At 38.9% G+C, this 17493-nt stretch overlaps 1 protein-coding gene across 1 annotated transcript in view; it reads right to left on the bottom strand.

The window, feature by feature from the left end:
* Positions 1 to 17493, bottom strand: part of COG3 (component of oligomeric golgi complex 3) — a 68884-nt gene that overhangs the window by 21128 nt on the left and 30263 nt on the right. Inside the window, exons 14-16 of the mRNA XM_046664463.1 lie at positions 9739 to 9844; positions 5506 to 5630; positions 2690 to 2779 (exon numbers count right to left, since the gene is read on the bottom strand). Of these exons, the coding sequence (XP_046520419.1) occupies positions 2690 to 2779; positions 5506 to 5630; positions 9739 to 9844 (321 nt within the window). The remainder of the gene's footprint in view (positions 1 to 2689; positions 2780 to 5505; positions 5631 to 9738; positions 9845 to 17493) is intronic.

Raw genomic sequence — 17493 nt, 5'->3', positions numbered from 1 at the left:
GAGCACTGACCACCCCCACGCCAAGCGAGAGTCGCTGCATTTTCTCTGCGCTCTCAGGACTAATCCACAAGAGTTTTGTAATTCAAGCTTAGCTCTCAAAGCTCTCACCCAACCCCACAATTGTGAATAATCCCAGCTCTCATTTCAGAAGACTCTGTATATTCACAAGAGGAAGGCTGTGACTGCTCCTGCTTGCTGCTACTCAAGATAGAATCTTACCGTGAAAATATTTCTAATGAAATTACACTACATTAGGAAAAGAATAAACTTGTCCTTCAGTAAACAATATAAGCTTTCAAGGGCTTATTAAACAAAGTGAGTCCTTTCTGGTCTCTCTCCCCTCCTTCTAAATAAACACATACTCAATATAGAAATATGACTTATTTGACGGACCCTCACTTTGTACTCTGGAACACAGAGCATCACATAAGTAGGAAATGCTATACATTTTGAATATTGCTCTATTTTTAAAAGAACTAACAATTCCAATGGGCAAAAATAATATAATATAGATTTAATTTACTTTACTGAAGCTGTTGCGATCCAGCAAATACTATCATGTTAGTTTACCGATAGTCTAGGTGCTCGATTTAAGTAGGTAAGACCAATTTCTTGCCTTAAAGGACTCTCTCAGACTTTAAGCCATTTTCACTGATGACTTTTTAAAAACTTGCAAGCAAAAGTACCCGAACTCAGCCATGAAAATAAATTAGCTAATTGTTACCAAATTGAGGGCTTCCTCATACATACTTATTAAACCCCTTAGTATATGTAGGAAACAGAATTAGATAAAAGAGGATGGCCTTACAGGCAATAAGGGCAAAAGACTGAATAATCAAAAGGCTCTTCACTCCTCCCTTTAAAAAGAGGACAGGGGCTGGCCCAGTGGTGCAGCAGTTAAGTTCACATGCTCCGCTTCAGAGGCCCAGGGTTCGCGGCTTTGGATCCTGGGTGCAGACCCATGCACTGCTTAACAAGCCATGCTGTGGTAGGAGTCCCACATAAAAATAGAGGAAGATGGGCAAAGATGCTAGCTCAGGGCCAATCTTCCTCAGCAAAAAGAGGAGGACTGGCATTGGATGTTAGCTCAGGGCTAATCTTCCTCCAAAAAAAAAAATAGGACAGTGGTTGAGGCCAGCCCCATGGCAAAGTGGTTAAGTCCGGCATACTCTGCTTCCGTGGCCTGGGGTTCATGGGTTTGATCCCAGGTGTGGAGCTACACCACTCAAGTCATGTCGTGGCAGCATCCCACATACAAAATAGAAGAAGAGTGGCACAGATGTTAGCTCAGAGCTAATCTTCCTCAAGCAAAAAGAAAAAGATTGGCAATGGATGTTAGCTCAGAACAAAACTTCCTCACCAAAGAAAAGAGGACAGTGGCACAAGAGGATGTAAGCTTATGAACTTTTTTTTAATTAGGTCATTTTTTCCCTCCTGATAATCTAAGAAATACATGTTCACTGTAGAAAATCTGGAAAATAAAAAGTGTAGGGAAAATAAGGAAAAACCATCCATAGTCACCCAAAAGCTTTCACCATTATATTTTTTTAATGTATATATTCATTACATAGTTGAAGTCATAGTGTATGATTTCTATCATGCTTTTTTTGCCTTATATTTCAGTTAAATTTTATTTTCATTTTTAAAAATTTAATGGCTAATATTCCACTATATAAAATATGTCATAATTTACTTAACCATTTCCCTAATATTAGACACATTTCCTAATTTTAACTACTATAAAAAATGTGAGAGCTCAGACTTGGAAATACTTTAAAACTTAAATATGTCCATCTGTAACTTAACTTTCCCTCCTCTTCCAGTACCCATACCAAAATTTCATTTTAACTCTTTATTCCATGAATATGAAAATACAGTGGTCACAAAGACAGAACTTTTCTAGCAAGAGGGTCCCAAATTCTTTTGTAAGTTTTTTTTTTTTAATTTATCTAAAACCTTTAAGTTTGAAATCAAGTTTTTAAATCTGGAAATCCACAAAGGTTCATAAGGTTTGAACATTCTAAGCAGCAAAGAAATTGTGGCTGGAAACAGCCCCCACAGCTCCCTCCCTGGAGGCAACAGGACTTTCAGTGCAGAGTTAAACAGAGCAACACTTTCGACCACACTGTACTTCCTGAAAAAATATCAGGGGCCATGGGAAAAGCACGTGCCAGCAGCCTCCAGCCCCAGACCCCTTCCTGATTAAAAACTCTAAGTCACAAAGTCAGGGCAACTACTTCTAGTCACAAAACCCACGTGCCACAAGTGCTTGTCTTCCAAATTGACTGCCTGATTTCCTCCACGTGAGGCTATTCACCTATTTAAAACATTATTGTAGGGATGATTATAAATTGCTATGTTTCCTTGAAAAAACTGTTTCGGTATTCCAGGGAAACAGCAGTTCACTACCTCCCCAGTTGCTAAGGCTGTAACAAGAAATCTTTATCCTGCAGAATTTATAACCTAAGTACCATTTTTGGTACTTTAGCAAAGTTGGAAGTCTCCTTTAGTAGTCTCTATTTAGCACTATAATGAAATACTAGCTTCTCTCAAAGGACCTTAAAATTAAACCATATTAAACAAACAAATCCTACCGTCAAAATGGCTTTATATTTCTGTGCCTATAAATAAATGCCATATTCCCCAATACTATTATAGGTAATAGATTTCACCTAACACTTCATCAAACCTTGTTTTTGCTGATAGACTCCGATGCTCCAAGTAACGAGTGAATGCAGGCAGACAAGGCTTCCTGTGATAATCCTTGAAACACTGCCCTCTGGTGAAATAAAAGAGAAACATCATCCTTTAGTGTCTCAAAAAACAACAAAAAAAGAAAAACGGTAGGCTGTGAGTGCAGCAAACAATGCTTGCTTGCTTGCTTGCCCTCATCCAATGGATTAGTTTATTACTGGCCATATTCCTCCTGGAGCTTCCTATTCCCATGCAACTTTTCTAGACCAACACATAGTTTCCTAATTTGCATCTCTCCAAACACTCGTGTGACCCTTCAAGAATATTTCCTGAGCGTTTATTTCACGGCAGGCTGTTAGATGCTGAAGTACACTGGTGGGTGCACAGGCAGACGTGGTTCTAATCTCACACAGCGCTCACTCCAGCAAGATCTCATGTTGTAGGCTGTTTTTCTTTTTTTAAAGATTTTATTTTTTCCTTTTTCTCCCCAAAGCCCCCCGGTACATAGTTGTATATTCTTCGTTGTGGGTCCTTCTAGTTGTGGCATACGGGACGCTGCCTCAGCGTGGTTCGATGAGCAGTGCCATGTCCGCACCCAGGATTCGAACTAACGAAACACTGGGCCGCCTGCAGCGGAGCGCGCGAACTTAACCACTCAGCCACAGGGCCAGCCCCTGTAGGCTGTTTTTTAAATCTATAAAATCAAATTTAAAACAAATCCTCAGTAAATCCACTTTTAAAAATTGAGCCTAAGTAATTAATCAGTATTGCATTAGAAGATTCACGCACATGGCTCTTCACCACGGTATTATTTAAAACAGCAAAAAACTGGAAATTCTTTAAATGTTCAATGATGAGGAAGGGGGCTGACAAATAAAATACTATTAAATCTAAATTATAGAACACTCTGCATGAAATCCAGGAATGCTGAAGGACGTGGTGAAATTCTTATTAAATATAATTAAGTGAAAACAAAATCAGGTTACAAATAGTGTGTGAAGTATGATTCCTAATTTACTTCTGCCATTTCCATAGCTTACTGGAGGTGTGGCATGTTGGTCTGGGCAGGGACTCCTGGCAGTCCCCTTGCTTCCCTCTCTGCCTTCAATCCACCCAAGATGGAACTGATATAGATGAGTATGAGCAAAATATTTATTATTAGGCCACAGTCCTGGGCCCTGGTTTCATACTTGATGTTATTCTCTTTTTGTACTGCTTTTCTCTCATTTGCTTCCCTTGAGGCTACTACAGTAAGAAGAGATTAGGGCTGCCTCTTGCTAGGTCAGTGACCCTGCCTTAGGAAGACCAAAGATGGGCAGCTTAGACTAAGGCCCTCTCTTTCCCTGCTCAGCCTTAATATGTTTGTCATTGGATTTGTCTTTCCTCACCTTTGATGGGGAAAATCAAGAGGGATAAGATTTGGATATAAGCTGGGTGAAAAAAGAATAGGCAGGCCTAGGGCACAAAATAAAAAGAGAGTGACATCTTAGGCCTACCCACCATTTGGCTAAAACCCCTGTTAAGTACTTTAGAGGCTTCACTAGGGTCTGTGATGACAACGGGTTCTATGTGGAATATGCCCCCTGCATATTTCCCTTGGTATCCTGGCTCCACTCTAGGAAGCTTCTGAATCCCAGCCTAATACCATCATTCAATACACCTACTGGGGAACGTGGGGAAGAAGAGATGCCAATGTCCAAACCTCCCTCTGGAAGAGATCTCATCAGCTGGGCAAAAAGGCTGAGACATCTAACTCTGTAGAGGCGATCTGGCCTCACCCCTCAGAGTCTCCGAACTGGGCAAAAAGCATTTTCTGGATGAATTTCAAAATCTCCAAGTACAAACTCCAGTACCTATGCAGTTTAAAACAGACAGCAAGTAGCGTGCACTCTACTGAACCAATGAAATAACTCTGCAACTTTGTTTAGCCCCTAAGACTCTGAGGTACAAAGCATCTCCATAGTGGGAGAGGATATGCGTACACTCCTTTTGAACTGCTTTTGGCACCTGGACAATTAACTACATGACTGCTGTATATAATCATTTCTCTCTTTATATGCTGTTTATGTTGTAACAAATTAATTTTTAAAAAGTGAATTAAAATGACTGGATTTTATAAACTACTTTGGTTCAGCAGCAAACCACTAACAGCAAATAAATGTAGACAACCTGATCTTTCAAGGATTGATAATCTTATCATTAAACTGAAATGCTTAAAATAACTTTGTTACCTGAAATCAATGCATAGTGTGAGCTGTTGCTTAAAAAAAAAGTACTGCTAATTTCAGCAAATAACTAAAAATTAGTCCATGGTTAGAAACATATAATATTAATACTACTTGTTAAGAATGTTGATTTAAATTGAGTGCAAAATTAAAGTATTTGCATTTAATGCTAAATCTATATGATGCCAGTGTGACACTAAACAGATTACTTCACCTTTCTGCATGTCTTTTTCTTTATCTATAAATTAAAAAGATTAATCAGTAGTTTTAAACATATTTGGGGTCATAAACCCCTATGAGAAGCAATGAAAGCTATAGCCCTTTTCTTCAGAAAGACACAAATACAAACATACGTACACAATTTTAGACCCAATTTCAAGGTGTTCACAGACTCCCCAAAGTCCATTAGTGGATTCTAAGGGTCAACAGAATTGATCTTAAACTTATCTCTGTATCTAAAAATCATGATCCTAATCTAATATCAAACAAGATACTATATCAAGATCTTAAAATAAAATTAAAATTAAAATTTTCAAGTAAAAGAGCAAGCAATTTACAGAAAAGATACAAAAATTTACACACGTACGTCTATGCATCTATACAATTTGGAGAGACAGACAAGGGTTCTTCGAACTGTAGGATACCACATTCCATGAAGATCAGCTGGAGAAATTGTGGTCTGAGGTCTAGGATTGGGCGAGTCTGGTGAACCTAAAAACCAAATGGAAAAGACTTATTTCACACACATGGAAGTGTGTCTTACTTGCACAGCAACTATAAACTGTTTGTTCTCGTTAGCTATCACTAGCTGGAGGCATCCATTTTTTCTAGCCTCACCTTTAAGGCCATAAGAACCCTAAATCAGTGACGAGTGGGATTTAACACAAGTGAGAATGCACAAGAATACGTACATATAGACACTCCAGCCTCATATATAGGCTCAACCCAAAATGCTTTTCCCAAACTGTGATCAATAATCTTTATGGAATAAATGAACAGTGTACATATGTTACAGAACACCGTGAAGCCATTAAAAAGGAGAAAGATCTATATGTAGTCACATGGAAGCAAGTGGGAGCCAATGGAGGTGGGCGGGGGGACGACAAGAACACAATGCAATGTTAAACAGGAAGATTATCAAAGCTGGTTTGCCTGACAGCCTGCCTTCCACGCTCCGAGCTATATCACTTACAGGCCTACTTAGTATATACTCAATTCCCAAGTGAGCAGAGCTGTACCCTCCTCCCTCCAAGACAGGTCAGAAACTCTAGCAAGTGTGAAGAGCAGCAGGTGGGGAGCCTGGCTGAGCAGAGACACGTTTGTAAGGCAAGCAGAAACACTTCAAGTCAAGGGACCAGAGTTCAAATGAGCCATGAAAGTGGAGCTAGGATAATACTTTGGGACAAGAGGGAATACTGAAATGTGGAATGCGTATTAGAGGACATTATTAAATTTTTTAGTGGGATAATGGTTTATGTTATATAAGAGATGTCCTCCTTTTTTGGACAGATGCTGAAATACTCAAGGGTAAAGTGGCAATGATGTCAATAATTTACCTCAAAATTATTAGCAAAGGAATGTATGTATATATAATGTGGAAAATGTTAAGTCCTGAATCTCGGTGGTGGGTACCAATGTTCATCGTCCACTATATCATTCTTTCTACTTTTCTGCATATTTGAAATTTTTTCAGTAATAAAAAAATAAAAGTATAGCCAAGCAAAACATAATTCCTTAAAAAGAGCTACATCTGCACATGCTTAGAAGGAGGCCTGGAGGTTGTGGAGTAGATTTATAGGAAAAAGGAAAGAGGGGAATATTGAGAGCTAGTGCTTTCATTTTCTAGTTCTGTAAGCTTAATTTTTTTTCAAAAGCATGTAATACTTGTATAATTTTTAAAGCTCTTCCATAAGGCCTTACTTTAAAATATCTGCCTACTTTATTGAAGTTTCTTAAAAAGAATAAACTAGACAAATTATAATAAGGAATACTTAGGTTAAGTTATCTATAGTTTTGCTAAGGATTATGGTATCGGCAGGATCCCGCCTTCAAAATAAAGAGACAAAAATGTAACCCCAAATAAAAGTTTAGTGAAACAAATTTATTTAAGTACTTTAAAGTCAGAAGGCAGCTTCTTTGTTCATTTTTTCACTTTCCTGTGAAAAACAGTTAACAGCGAAAACAGCTGACTGGGGTGAAGTTAACTTACACAACAAGCCAGCAAAAGGCAGGTGCCTCCTGGCTGCCTCTCCTGAGGCACAGCAAACCCACTACCACGGCTCATCCCTCAGCCTCCTGCGGTCTTCCTCCGCCTCCCTCCGTGAGCCTCACGCTCCCCTGACTGGCTCTACTGGAAAATAGACTGTGCTTTTGAAGATACTGATAACGGGCCTCTTCACAGAATGGCACCTCCACCAATCTGCCCTGGCACTTACTTCCACCACACGAACATCGCCCCATTTAAAGCCCTGACCTCTGGAGGCTCCTCATGTTCTCACCTCCGACACACCCTGGAAGCAGGAAAAGTGATCATATTCTTTTTTTGCTTCCCTTGCCACCTGACTCAGAGTCTTGCTTTCCATCCCAAATTCCATCAGCATTCTGAATACCATCAACAACGACGTGGATGACCTACATGGTTGTCCCTGACATTCTCAGCTCCAAAAAACTTCACTTCTATCCCTGTACCCCCTACCCCACAGACAGATTTTCTTATGACTTTCTTTCAGAACTACTTTCTTACTACTTTCTACAGACTTTCTTATTACTCCAAACTTTCCACCTCTTAATTATTAAATCTAAGCAGCCCACTCTCTGACCACAATGTCCTCGTGATTTTTCCGCTTCTCACCTTTTTACTCAAACTACACTGCCAACCCCGTCTCCTCTGGGTTCAATCACCCCCATCCCCAAGCTTGCTTCTGACCTCTCTGGCGCCTCTTTATCAGTCAGCCCAGAACATTCCCCTACCTCCATGTGCTCCTAATGCCAGCAGCTGCTAATGTTCTCTCCTCAGATTCCTGCTCTTATCGCTCTACTCTCTGTCCTGGGGAGATCTTATACTAGCCCAAAGCACCAACTACTCCTCCATCTTTATCTCTAAACGAATCCTCATCTTTATGGCTCTAGAGCAGTGCTGTCCAATAGAAACAATGTGAGCCACAAACGTGACACATTAAAATGCCACATTAAAAAAAGTAAAAAGAAACCAGCGGAATTAATTTTAATATATTTTATTTAACCCAATATATCCAAAATATCATTAGTTTAACATGTAATCAATATAAAAATTACTAATAAGATATTTTCCAATCTTTCTTTCATACTAAGTCTTTGAGATTTGGTGTGCACTTACACACTCACGGCACATGTGGACTAGCCACGTTTCACACACTGAGTGGCTACCACATTGGACAGCATAGCTCCAGACCAACATAATATAGATCCTCTCAGCTGTTCCACGTGGACCTTAGTCAATCTTCCTTAGCCACTACCTCTAGTGTGTCATCAAATTATATTGATTCAAACTTCTAACCCTCATTATATACTTCTCTCCATTCCCCCATCAATGCTCTGGTTCAAACCAGCTTTATCTTTAAAATGGAAAAACACAACAACTTCCTAACTAGTTTCTATAGATCTGCCAACAATACCTAATTGTTACGCCAGGCATGGGTTAAAGAACAGGCTTTATTGGGGAAAGGGAAAATGTACAAGGCCAGGGTTGGCAAGAGAGAAATGCACTCTAGTCTCCCAATAACTCTTGAAGAGGTTAACTAGGACCCAGGTAGATACTAGAAACAAGAGGACATGCGTTCTATTTCAGAGGAGGAAATTTCAAGAACCCCTGTGGGTCTGTCTTGCTACAAAGAAAGCATGATAAAATGGCTTTGTCAGATGGGAACATCGAGGCTGTTTGGCAGTTTGGATTTTGGGTACCAACTGTTATAGAATTGACTCAGAATACCCAATGATGCTCTAAACCTGGGGTTTTGGGGGCAGCTAGGGCTCTTTAAAGCCGTGGAGCTACAGTACCCTCCACTCCCAGTCAGTCTCATGGGGAGCTGAGCTTTAGTGTCACCCTTACAGCTGAGGGGTGAGAAGAGGAGATGGCCTACTTCTCAGTTAGCTTGTTGTCTAGATAACTCACGAGTATCCAGTGTGATTTTTAGACAATGTTACTCCTCGCATAGCATGCACCCTAGTCCAAGCTATCCCATACATTTCTGTCAATATTTTATCCCAGTCCTAGGCACTCAATACACTTACAAAATGCAAATCTGGTGGTACAATTATGCCAATACACTATATTACCTAGAAGTTCAAAGTTCATGAGACTGTCACCTGACACCTATCACAATCTGGCCTGTTTCACCTGCTCCTTCCCTACAAATAACCCACGCCCAAACACACCAAACCACTTGACCTCCCCAAAGCAACCACAGTCTTCCATTCCTGCATGCTTTCCTCCATGCTATTCTATCTTAAACAACCTCACTTTACCTGGTTCTCTCATACTCACCTTTATAACACTACAGCTTTCAGACACCACATCTCTCACTGAGCCTGCCTTCCCGCACTCAAAGCTCATCTCCCTTCATAATTCTGATGCCCTTCTTCCATGGTCCAAAAGTGCCCTGTGCATACCCTTAGCATGTCACCAGTGAACTATATGTGTGGCTTGTCAATCTCCACCCACTCAAGTGTGAGCTCCTCAAAGGCACAAGCTGTTTTTCATGGCTGGGACATGGCAAGTCCTCAATAAAAAAGTTCATTAAATGAATGAAAACAAGTTAGGAGTTAAAATATCATAACATACCAGATTTTGTTAGATTATTAGACTCTGCTTCTTCTAACCGAACATCTGAAAATGAAGCTTCTGAAGGTACCTTCTTCTGTTCATCTTTTAAACTCTGTGCAATTTGCTGTAGAGAAATCAGAAGGAACGTCAAAGTGTGGTTTTCAGCTGTGTTTGGCAATATGAACACATTCTTTCTATAAAGTAAAAAAAAAACTAATTACTAAATAAATGGACTAATTAAGAGAACTACACCAAAATAACACATGGAAACGAAAAAGTTAAATTTACAGTAGAGTCTCTATTCTCAAAAAGGCATATACAAGGCTTGTATACAAATATACAAGGCTCACATAAGAAGCTTAATTTTCTTTTTTTTTTTTTAAAGATTTTATTTTTTTTCCTTTTTCTCCCCAAAGCCCCCCAGTACATAGTTGTATATTCTTCGTTGTGGGTCCTTCTAGTTGTGGCATGTGGGACGCTACCTCAGCATGGCTTGATGAGCAGCACCATGTCTGCGCCCAGGATTCGAACCAATGAAACACTGGGCCGCCTGCAGCGGAGCGCGCAAACTTAACCACTCGGCCACGGGGCCAGCCCCAGAAGCTTAATTTTCAACTTTACGTTTAGAAACAAAGTATTCAAATTTAAGAAGGATACATTCTGAAAGTCAGAAATGCTTTTATCAAATAACTGGCCAATCCAAACAACAGGTTTTCTCTTTACGTGAGAATAGCTGCAGTATGCTACTTTTTAAATAGACTTTTTTAAATTAATTTACAGACTAAGATTATTTAACTCCTCTTCACTGCCTGAAGAACATGTCAAATGGGGGCCAGCCCGGTGGCACTGTGGTTAAATTGGCACATTCCACTTTGGCGGACAGGGGTTCATGGGTTTGGATCCCAGCTGCAGACCTACACACCACTCATCAAGCCATGCTGTGGTGGCATCCCAAATACAAAATAGAAGAAGACTGGCAGAGATATTAGCTCAGGGACAATCTTCCTTGAGTGAAAAGAAGACTGGCAATAAACATTAGCTCAGGGCTAATCTTCCTCACAAAAAAAAAAGAAAAAGAATATCATCAAATATACAAAGGTCACTAACTGCTAAGTTAGTAATGATAATCTCACTAATTTACATTGGTTATAAAGGTGGAAATAGACAGAAAGGAAAGCCTAACAGACACTAACTACTGCCAAAAAGAACAGCCAGAGAACTACTTAGGAGACTCCATACCACCCAGGCCAGTCCTCTCATTCTATGTAGAAACAAGAAAGTACAGTTAATCCCAAAATGGCAGAGATGTCACAGCCAGATCACCTTGTACCCCGATTCCTCACCAAAGAAAAACAAAGCAAGCATATTTACTGGAATGGTACCATTAAACCTAAAGGTCTACACAAGAAAGCATCCAGGATACTGGCCATGTGATGAGTGAATAAACATACTAAATGTATCACTAAATTACACTGGGGGTGAAGGGGCGTACAGTAAACTTTATCACCTAGCATCCTATCAGAACTATTAAAATGAGCATTCTATTTATAATATACAAACTAATATTCATAAAGAAGTCAAAGAAAGGAGCAGAGAAAGGGGAGAAAGCACAATGCCCTAGACTGGGCTGAGAAACACATCTAGTCTTCATCATATCCATTCTGTGGCCTTCAGAGCCAAGGTAACTTCTGCAAAGTACCCATCTTCTCCCTAGAATTATTAACAATACCCAGACACCGAAAGAATTCCCATTATGAGCCTGCAAAATAATAAAAGCTGGACAATAAACAGCCGCCACACTACATGCCCTACCTACCACATTTCTGATCCCTGCAAGGTTGATTTACATACTATAAAAAAGCACTATACAAATAACTAAAATAACTATCCAAAGTATAATGAATTTAAACAGCAGTCAGAAGAATAGAGGAAAGTTTAGGAGAACATTCTTAAAACAACAGGTAAGGGCTGGTATATTTCAAGCCTGTTATCTTTAAAACAAACATACCTATTACTAGACACTTATCAGTCTAGGCACCGAAGCATGTTAGCTTAAAATGCTGGTGAGGATGTGGAGCAACAGGAATGGGTTAGAATACATACTATGTTTCCGTGCTCTGCCAGCTGAGAGGACTCAGCAGCACGAACACCCCACAGCAATGAGCACATTTAGCACCCAAATCTTGGTTTCTAATACCATTCTCCAATAAAAAGAGCCAGGACTCCTGAAGAAATGGCCGATTCTAGGGCTGAGGAAGGAAATAGACAAAATGAGCCTGGAGCATTTTGCAGTGCTAGAAAATAAGAAAGCGCTCAAAAATAAAACCCCTACATTAAGGTGGTATGTCAAAAGGACACAGGAACCAACTGAAAAAGCTCCCAATGGCCAAATCTGGAATTATTTGAGCAAAAAAATAAAGTAGCAGTGGACCCAAAGTATAAAAACAAATATTCAGGGGCCACCCCGTGGCTGAGTGGTTAAGTTCATGTGCTCTGCTTCGGCGGCCCAGGGTTTTGCCGGTTCTAATCCTGGGCGTGGTCATGGCACTGCTCATCAAGCCACGCTGAGGCAGCATCCCACATGCCACAACTAGAGAACCCACAACTAACAATACACAACTATGTACCAGGGGCCTTTGGGAGAAAAAGGAAAAATAACATCTTTAAATATATATATATATATACATAAGTCCATACTAATATCAATAAATGATTGAATAAATAAACAAATGGGGGGAAAATAAACAAGTCTCCCTTGCAGAAAAAGTCCAAACAATTTATGTAGATATTTTGCCCTCAAGGAAGTAGTGTAACTCCCCACTCTTTACGTATGGGCTGCACACAGGACTTCCTTCCAAAGAGGACAGTATGGAAAAGGGGGAAAACAGTAACTTTACGGTGGAGAAACCTGACACTGTTACCTCAGCTAGGTGATCAAGGTCAATATCAACAGTAATAAGTCATGTTGAGACTATATACCCTTGACATCATGTGTTGAAAATGGTACTTTAACCTATGGTTTTCCTCCCCAAAACCCCTAACACCAGTCTAATGATGAGGAAAACATCAGACAAATTCCAGTAGAGGGGACACCCTACAAAATACTTGACTAGTTCTCCTCAAAACCATTAACATCAGCAAAAACAAGGAAAGTCTGAGAAAATGTCACAGTCAAGAGGAGCCTAAGAAGACACAAAAAATAAATGTAATGTGGTACTGTAAATGGGATCCTGCAACAGAAAAGACATTAGATAAAAACTAAGGATATCTGAATAAACTATAGATTTTAGTTAATACCAATGTACCATTACTGGTTCATTAACTGTGGGAAATGTACCATACAAATATAAGATGTTAATTAACAGGAAACGGGGTGCAGGACACATGGGAACTCTGTACTATCCCCTCAATTTTTCTACAAATCTAAAACTTCTCTAAAAAATAAAATCCATTAAAAAAAAGAAAAGAAAATCAGGATGCATGGTATCCAGGAGAAGCAGTCTAAAGAAAAACAAGATAATACCTGAGCCACATTTGATAACTTAACAACAAGAACCACCACTTGGTGACAAAAGGGATGTTGATGAATATAGGATACATCTATGAAGAAACGGACTTTTCTTCTATGTATTTCTTCTATGTATTTTTTATAGACAAATAGATTTAAGTCTACCAACACTCCTGCTGTAAACTGTTGATAATTAAGCAAGAATAGTTTATAAACCTAGCAAAATTAGATTAAAATGTTAGAAACATGTGATGACTTAGCAAATTATTTCAGGGGACATTTTCAAATTCACTAGCACCAAAATTTCCTTTGGAACTTTTCAAATAAAATAACCAGGTTACAGATAATCTTTACCCTACTACTTTTATAAATGTATTTTTACAGGCCAGCCCTGTGACAGAGTGGTCGGCTTCACATGCTCCACCTCAGCAGCCCTGGGTTCACAGGTTTGATGCCGGGGGTGGACCTGCCCATTGCTCATCAGGCCATGCTGTGGTGGCGTCCCAGGCACAGAGTAGAGGAAGAATGGCACAGATGTTAGTTCAGGGTCAATCTTCCTCAAGGAAAAGGAGGAAGATGGGCAACAGATGTTAACTCAAGGCCAATCTTCCTCACCAAAAAGAAAAGTATTTTTATTTTAAATATTTTTCCAAACAAACTAGATCAAGTAATTTTTTGTTGTTGTTGTTAGGAAGATGGGCCCTGAGCTAACATCTGTTGCCAATCTTCCTTTTTGGTTTTTTCTCCCCAAAGCCCCAGTACATAGTTGTATATCCCAGTTACAAGTCATTCTAGTTCTTCTATGTGGGATGCCACCACAGCATGGCCTGAAGAGCAGTATGTAGGTCCGCACCCAGGATCCAAATAGCAAACCCCAGACCGCCAAAGCAGAGCACACAAACTTAACCACTCAGCCACGGGGACAGCCCCTCAAGTAATTTGTTTTAATCAGTTAAGAAAGTCACATTCTTATAGGTAAGGGAATCTAGAAGGACAACCCCTTTCATATTAAATACAGAAAAAGAGAGACATCAAAACTCACCTTTACTAATAAGCCAAATGTCTCATTTTTAAAAACTAATAAATAATTCAGAAACAGAGAACAGATTGCTGGTTGCCAGGGGTGGGAGGTGGGGAATGGGGAGTGGGGAAAACAGGTGAAGGTGGCCAAAGAGTACAAACTTCCAGGTACAAGATAAATAAGTTCTGGGAATCTAATGTACGGTATCATGACTAGTTAACAAAACTGTAATGTATATTTGCAAGTTGCTAAGAGAGTAGATTTTTAAAGTTCTCACCATACACAAAAAAAATTGTAACTATGTGAGGTGATGACGTGTTAACTAACTTTATTGTGATGAACATTTCACAATATGTAAATATATCAAATTATGTTGTACATTTTAAGCTTACACAATGTTATGTCAATTATATCTCAATAAAACTAGCAAAAAATTAAAATTAAAAAAAATTTTAACTGATGAGTTGGATATTTGACTCATTACTTAAATGAATTAATTAAGGACTTTTAAAAACAGTCAAGGGGGGGCCAGCCCAGTGGCACAACGGTTAAGTCTGCACATTCCGCTTCAGTGGCTCAGGGTTCGCCAGTTCAGATCCTGGGTGCAGACATGGCACTGCCTGGCAAGCCATGCTGTGGCAGGCATTCCATATATAAAAAGTAGAGGAAGATGGGCACTGATGTTAGCTCAGTGCCAGTGTTTCTCAGCAAAAAGTGGAGGATTGGCAGCAGATGTTTGCTCAGGGCTAATCTTCCTCAAAAAAAATAAAATAAATTAAATTAAATTAATATAAAAAATAAAAATAAAAAAAGACAGTCAAGGGGCCAGCCCTGTGGATGAGTGGTTAGGTTTGCGTGCGCTCCACTTCTGTGGACCAGGGTTTCGCCGGTGCAGATGCTGGGTGCAGACGTGGCACTGCTCATCAGGCCATGCTGAGGCAGCGTCCCACATAGCACAACTAGAGGCACTCACAATTAAAATATACAACTATGTACTGGGGGACTTTAGGGAGAAGAAGAAGAAAAAAAAGAAGATTGGCAACAGATGTTAGCTCAGGTGTCAATCTTTAAAAAAAAAAGATTTAAAAAAAAACCAGTCGAATGTTGTTTCTAAATATTTCAAGGGTTAAACAATAACAGCCACTGTCCACTATATGACTATTAGGTTAAGTGCTTTCTAGACATTCTCTCCACTCTCACAACAACCCTCCATGGTCAATACTGTTATGCCTATTTTACAAATAATGAAACATGTTCAACAAGCTAAGTAACAGCTACTAATTGACAGAGCTAGGATGTGAACCTCCATCTGACTCTACACTTTCCCCTATGTCATGCAGACGGCAACCTTCCAAGGGCAAAATCCCTAGTCTAAAGAGATTAGCTCTTAGTTCAAAATCTTCGTATCTATAGTTAGAATCAAAGGTTTAAATTTGACAGCAATCTGATTGTATATCTTAGTAGGATATATTCTAAAGACAAAAAGAAGTACAAAAATCTTGAATTTAGTAAGGTTGTTGTCAGTTATGGTGTTAGTGGTATAATTCTAAAACTATTTTTGTGTACGTTATAACTTGAAGCAAATGAGTAAATAAATAATAGGTGTTGGAAGCCAGACTTTCTTGTGTGAGAGAAGGGAGATACCAATAAGGAATGAGGGAAGATGTGGAAGAACCCTACGGAACTAGATTTGAATTGGAGGTTTCAGTATGGACTCATGATATTTAAAAATATATATTTTCTACCTTTGGCCTGTAAAAGGGGGTAGAAGTAAAGGCATCTACGTTAGCAGTGAAAACATCTAACATTCAGATCTTAGTTCGTAAATACCACTCTCCTCCCTCTTAAAGGAACCAAAGCTCCTTGGAGAAACAGCTGACTCTAGGTCTAGGGCAAGGAATGTAAAAAGTGAACGCCTGAATAACCTTGTGCAAGAAAGCAAAGAAATCTAGATTGACCAAGATAAAAAGAGAGAAGACTCAAATTACTGGAATTAGATATGAAACAGGGAATATTAATACCAACCTTACAGAAATAAAAAATGTAAATGTAACAACAATGAACAACTGTATGCCAACAAATCAGATAACTCAGATGAAACAGAAAAATTCTTATAAAGACACAAACCACCAAGACTGACTCAAGAAGAAAGAGACAATCTGAACAGACCTATAACAAGTGAAAACATTGAATTAATAATAAAAAAAATCCACCCACAAAGAAAAGTCTAGGCCGAGACTGCTTCACCACTCAATTCCACCAAACATTTAAAGAATTAATACCAATATTCTTCACAAACTCTTCCAAAAATTAGGAGGGAACACTTCCCAATTCAATTTATGAAGCTAGTATTACCCTGATATCAAAACCAGACAAAGATATGAAGAGAAAAGAGTACTGACCAGTAGCTCTTATGAATATGGATGCAAAAATCTTCAACAAAATATAGCAAACTGAATCAAGAAACATATGAAAAGAATTATATATCACAACAACTGGGATTTATCCTAGGAATGCAAGGTTGGTTTAACTTCCAAAAATTGATTAATCTAATGTATCATATCAATAGAATAAAATCACCAGACCATCCCAATAGATGCAGAAAAAGCATTTGACAAAAACCAACACCCTTTCATGATAAAAACACTCAATAAACTAGTAATAAGGGGGAACTTGCTCAACTGATAAAAGGCATACATGAAAAACCCAAGTTAGTATCATACTTAACAGTGAAAGATTGGATACTTTCCCTGTAAGATCAGGAATAAGACAAGGATGTCTGTTTTCATCACTTCTACTCAATGTTGTACTAGTGGTTCTAGTCAGGGCAATTAGGCAAGAAAAATAAATAAAAGGTATCAAGATTGGAAAGAACGAAGTAAAACCATGTCTATCTGTAGACAACATGATCTTTTATACAGACATACATATATAAATATATACATAAATGCTCCCCAAACTGATCTACAGATGCAATGCGATCCCTAACAAATCCCAGCTGACTTCTTCATAGAAACTGACAAGTGGATTCTAAAATTCATACGGAATTGGAAGGGACCAAGAATAGCCAAAACAATCTTGAAAAAGAAGAACAGAATAGGAGAACTCACTCTTCCCAATTTCAAAATTCATTACAAAACAACAAGAATCAAAGCAACCTGATACTGACACAAAAACAGACATAAAGATCAACAGAATAAAATTGAGAGTCCAGAAATGAATCCATAAATCTATGATCAACTTA

Source organism: Equus quagga, chromosome 6 (genome assembly GCF_021613505.1).
Source record: "Equus quagga isolate Etosha38 chromosome 6, UCLA_HA_Equagga_1.0, whole genome shotgun sequence".
Classification (NCBI taxonomy): domain Eukaryota; kingdom Metazoa; phylum Chordata; class Mammalia; order Perissodactyla; family Equidae; genus Equus; species Equus quagga.
This window is presented reverse-complemented; position numbering and strand designations above follow the sequence as displayed.